This window comes from Hippichthys cyanospilos, chromosome 18 (genome assembly GCF_059441005.1).
Source record: "Hippichthys cyanospilos isolate Australia breed blue-spotted pipefish chromosome 18, RoL_Hcya_1.0, whole genome shotgun sequence".
Taxonomy (NCBI): Eukaryota; Metazoa; Chordata; class Actinopteri; order Syngnathiformes; family Syngnathidae; genus Hippichthys; species Hippichthys cyanospilos.
This window is the reverse complement of record NC_142386.1, coordinates 7,674,657-7,680,183: the sequence shown is the minus strand read 5'-3', so window position 1 is coordinate 7,680,183 and position 5,527 is coordinate 7,674,657. Positions and strand designations below refer to the sequence as shown.

At 35.5% G+C, this 5,527-nt stretch overlaps 1 protein-coding gene across 1 annotated transcript in view; it reads left to right on the top strand.

The window, feature by feature from the left end:
- Window positions 1-4,566, top strand: part of ophn1 (oligophrenin 1) — a 25,197-nt gene extending 20,631 nt beyond the window's left edge. Inside the window, exons 22-24 of the mRNA XM_088440535.1 lie at window positions 1,794-1,844; window positions 3,155-3,203; window positions 3,279-4,566. Coding sequence (XP_088296661.1) covers window positions 1,794-1,844; window positions 3,155-3,203; window positions 3,279-3,290 — 112 coding nt within the window. The 3' untranslated portion in view covers window positions 3,291-4,566. The remainder of the gene's footprint in view (window positions 1-1,793; window positions 1,845-3,154; window positions 3,204-3,278) is intronic.
- Window positions 4,567-5,527: the final 961 nt, after the last annotated feature.

The following is a 5,527-nucleotide window of genomic DNA, read 5'->3' as shown; positions in this document are numbered from 1 at the left end:
GGGACATTTTTCCAACAGCAAATTGATGCAAGTTAATGCGGGGGGGGGCGGGTTCAAAGCGTGTTTGGTATCGAAGCAATATGCAAATGCCATAAGGGAAAACAAAAAGTTGTTTTTGAAAATGCCATTTGCTTTTTCAACATGGAAAAGAAAAAATAGATTTATTTTGTTCAAATTTGAGCACACCTCTTTACTGGAATCTGATTGCAGCATTCATGGTACACATACTGTAGATCATTGGTTCTCAATCTTTTTCGCCCCTGTGAAATATCTTTTGGATCACAGAAGAGATCTGTTCTCAAAAAGAAAGAATTTAATTATTAATAAATATTTGTACACAAAAAAATCAACGTTGTCAGACCTGTTCTCAAAAAGAAATAATTGTAAATAACTGTTTGATCACATAAAAATATTCAACTAAAAGTGTCCTCTTTTGGGATTTTAGTAGAGATCTGTTCCCAAAAATAAATCATTACCTTGACAGGTAACGAGAGGTGGCATGTGACAAGTTGGGTCGAACCATTCTAGTAAGTGGTAGAATCTGGTTTTTTAAAATAATGAAACTGAATAACCCACTGAATATAACATTTGTATTAAGAACTTATATTTTCATCAAACATTGAATGAATTCCATAATTCTAAAGAATTTTTGCTTGTTTGTTTGTTTCATTTAAAATCTTGAGCACCCCCTGGAGTTCCTTCAAGTAACCCCAGTGGTACCCGTACCCCCATTTGAAAACCACTGCTGTAGATCATTTTCACACCTTGGGAATTCACCTGTTCTGTTAGTCTCAAGTCTCCCGCTGAAATAGGAATACTTCACATTTACACATGTCTTTTTCCTTTTCTTCTGCCCTTTCTATATTTTTAAAAGACTGAAGTAAGCCATAAAATATAGGTCATAATTCCAGTGCAGTCTGAAGGTCTGGCGTGAGGCGCACGGTGAAAATGGTGTCCCTTGGGAGACATTGTGACGTCCAGGACTGCACATTTTTACGTAGTCTCACAAGAGAAATCCTTTTCAGCGGAGTTGTGTGCGACGGCCATCTGCTTTGACCGATCATCTTGATAAGATTTTATGGATGTTGTCGAACAATCGGCGCGATTGTTCAAAAGTCAAAATTAGGATGGGGATAATTGATTTATGTATTTTCGTGGGAAATAAAAACAGCTTGTTATTCAGAATGGAGTGTTTGTTGAAAATATTTTCTATCCCCAGAGGCCATAAATTGTCACATTGATCATTTGTAGTCTTGACAAGAGACGGGAATACAAACTTTCACAAACGCACATGAAATGGCGAGCTGTTTTCAAGCAGTTGGCCGCACAACGCGCACAATTACCGTGATAAAGGAAAAGAGTCAAGATGAAGACACTGAAACACCACTTAGATCACATTCCAGTCTTACAATCTTACTGTAAAGCTACAATCACAGAATCAGATTAGTTCTTCAACCAGATTTGACCAGTTTTGCATTTTATCTGACCTATGAATCACATCTAATTATCAACCATATACAAAATAATAAATCGCAATCTCTTTTTGTGCTCTTTGTTTAGATAGCTGAAAAGTTGACTTATGGTTTTAATTAAGTTTTCTAGAAGCAAGCGTGCATATGTAAAAACATGAATAATGGTCGAAAGTGATATTGTTGCTGAAGGATTCTCACTACAATTTGCAGAACAATACTTGGAAGGTGGTGTTTGGTGTACTTCATTATCTGAGAGATGATTATGCATATACCGTAAAAAAAAACAACAAAAACATATCGCTGTGCTTTTTTTCCCTATAGTGTTGCTTCAAAAGCAAAATTTTTTGAGAATGCCTCAAGACATGGTGGCAGGTATGTAAATCTTTTTGTATTATTGGGATGCTGATATGTTAGTGCGCTCCAACTCGATGAAACTATAGATGACAAAAAATACTTCAACAGTTTTTATGACTATAATAGAAGTCATTTTCCAAAGAAATAACAAAAAAATACTCTGGATTTGGACTGAATGTTGAAGTTTCACTGCCTTGTGACAAACATCCTAAAAAAGAGAATTGACATTTTATATTCACGCGCAAGGTGATAGAGAATAGTCTAGATGCACCGAAACTTTCAAATGATGTCACCAATTTCAGTTGATAATTGTTGGTGACCAGTTCAGAGTGTCCCCCTCCTACTGCCTGAACCCAGCTGAGATAGGCACCAGCAAGCCAGTGAGGATAAGCGGCTATAGAAAATGGATGGAGGGAATTGTTGGTCTGATAATGTGTTGGTCCAGATGCTGATCACATGATTGAAAATTGGCCCTAATCACCCAATTTGCAACTGATTGGAATTGGGGGGAAAAAAAGGAATGGGTTTTAATTTTGTTTATTTATTTTAAGTGCTACAGAGCAAGAATATTACCCCCCTCCCTCCAAAAAAAAAAAAAAAAAAAGTACAGTTTGGTTACTGCAGATTCACACTTGTCGCTGATTTATGACCACAACTTTTTCTAGAGCAGGTCTAACTTGTTATTTTTTTGCTATGTTTTTTTTTTTTTTTTTTTTTTAAGATTTGACGTATTATTTTTTTTAACAAAAAAACAAAACTAAAAAAGGGAATAAAAGCAAAAAAATCCAAACTTTTTTTTGTGGATTTTCATTTACAACCATAACTTTATTTTAGATTGACCAATGATTTTTCTGGATATTTTTTTCCTTCTAAGACAGAACAGCCAAAAAAAAAAAAAAAAATGGGTTAAGTGTATTTATTTATTAACAAAAAAAGCTAACTGAAAAAAGGGAACACTGTACAGGGTATTTCATTTTATACTAGCATCACAACACAGACAGGAAACAATGGAAGTTATAGCGTTATAGAACAATGGTAATATCTGTAATTTGTGAATATTTAAGTGTGCAAAGCAAAGACTTGCAATGTGTGCATAATGATTCTTTTGCACCCTCAAATATGTTTGTTGAGGTGTCTTAACAGGACTCAGTTATTGGCAGATGCTCAAATCGGCTGAACTCGGGCTCAGGTGCTAAATAATGTGATTGTGACATTCCCAAGAATTATGTATCCCTAGGAAATACTGAATTTTGTGTCAAAGTATTTACACTTTATTAAACCATTTTTGCCCCTAACACATTAACACTTCAGTCTCTTCTCTTAAATAGCACATCAGCTTCCCAGTCACCAGCGGCCGCCACAAATGACAAAAAAGAGGTAAGAGCCTCAATGTCCTTCAACATATTTCATACTTCTGGTGCTCCTTCCTTTCATGGTTCTTTTTCTTGTCAGAATTCAAGTTGATCAGAGCTTTCGGAAGCTGGTTGATGCCAATAAGGGGCCCCAAGCGTGACACAACAACTGGCTGAGTAATTCCTGTGCCTTGTTTTCATTTTTGTTTTAAGCTAACATGGCCGCCTAAGTGACTTTTGAAAGTGCATTCGAAGCAGTCGTCTTGTGTTTGAAACTTCATTCCGATGTTTGGCGTTCATTTCTCGTTGCTACAACTTTGTCCTCCAAGGGCCACGCGCAGAAAAATAGGGCAGAAGGGCTACTTTATTTTTTTATTTATTAAATACAGTAAATCTCTATCATTCAAGCTAATAATTCAGCATTGTTTATATTTATGACTCCTTTTAAATGCAACGTCAAGGCTTCAGGTTAATACTGCTTAGTGCCTACCATCATTTTTTTTTTCCATTACTTTTTTAAATAGCATTGTGGGCCATGTCAAAATGTATTTTTTTAGTACATGATGCGGGTCGTTCAAATGTGAAAGGTGGGCCACAAATTGGATATGTCTGATCTACAGTGTTACATTGTCTGAGCTTAATTCTAATTCGCTCTTTAAACATTTGGACCATTCCTAATCGCTATGTGAGTAAAGCCAAATATTTATTCTGCTGTCAAATTATTTTGTCAAAAAAAAACATTAACTTACAGATAACATTCAACAACAATGACCAAAGTTTCAAAGAAAACAAGACACTTTTGAAATACAATTGTTTAAAATGTAGTAAGAATAAAGCCGCTAAATTCTGAAGTATTTTTTTTGTTTTTGTTTGCTGCTCATACATTGGGCATAATTAGTTAAATTACTGTTCAGTATTTAATACTCCTGTAGATCAGCTTTTGCTTAAAAAAAAAGATTGTTGGCACTTCCAAAGTATTTTAAGATAACTTTGTTACACCATGTCAGATTAAAACGCCATTGTTTCATTTTTATCTTCCAGGTTTTATTCTTTTCTCACAAACTAGAAGTTTGAGTTGCTTATGCTTTTGTAAAATATGACAAATAGAAAAAAAAAAACCTGCTTGTTACCTCTGTTGTATTATAGATTCATATTTCATGTTTCCCGTCTTTTGATGTGTCGAATCTTGAATTAGGATACAAAAATAATGTCGTTCTGTGTCAGCAAGGGAAAATCTGCTTGTGGTTTGTTTAAAAACAAGTGTCTACACTGTTGAGATTAGTTCACACTTTTTTTTTCTAGAGAGAAACTGCTTTCAATAAACAGATTGTCCCAACAGTAGTATGACAGCCAGCATTATTTGTGACAGTAAACAGCTTGACTCTTAACACGTTTGTTCTTCGCAAGTTTTGTAAGTGTTCTTGTCAGGTGACTTGATAAGTAAAACATGGATATGAAACAAGCCATTTGCTTGTTGTTGAAAACAAATAATTGTTTTAATGTGCGGAAAAAGTGGGGGGCCTTGCTTAGCCACCCTGTGGTATCCCATTTATGTATTTTTCCTCACCACTAGCAACAGACTTTTTTTTTTTTTCCTGGAGCTGCAGTACATTGCTCACTGGGGAAAAGAGATGACTGCATCAGTCTAAGGGGAACATTTCGGGAACTTTCATCTTTGATCGAAAATTTGTGTTGTTTCTGTGTAAATAGTAGAAACGTTAACATGGACATGTGCATGCGTGTCAAGTGTACTGTGTTGGCATGAGGGTGTACGTCACAACCAAAACAACAGTGTCATAAAGTCGTTTGGAATCCAATCTGCCATCTGGGACAGGTGTTTTTTTTTTTTTTTTTAAATCATCAAGTCTTACTTAAAACCCTACTAAAAATTCAAACAAAGCATACTCATAGAAAGATGGTGGAAATTAGTATATACATTTTCAGATCACTTCCTTTCATTTTAAACCAGATGGCCAATTAGAAAGGTCAGTGACTATAACCTTGTAATTTTATTTATTTTCACATGCACTCCTCCCACCACATTCCAACCTTCCGTGCCAGGCAGAGTTCCCTTTCTCCTTTATATACCAACAATGGAACCTCGTCATGGTTTAGTGGAAATGCTTTGGCTGAATTCAGTTCAATTTGTATGTTCCAGTAGCGTAATTCAGAATGCAAGCAACCAGTTGGCAGTGTATGAAAGAAGGTGTGTTCTCTGCGGGGAAAAAATAAATAAATAGCGGTCCCTTCAACTAGCCTCAACCTGGGTGTAGGGTTTGCGCCACAAAATCATTTATTTGAGTTTTGTTTGGTGTCAAATGTTACAAAAACGTGATTCCATTCAAATAC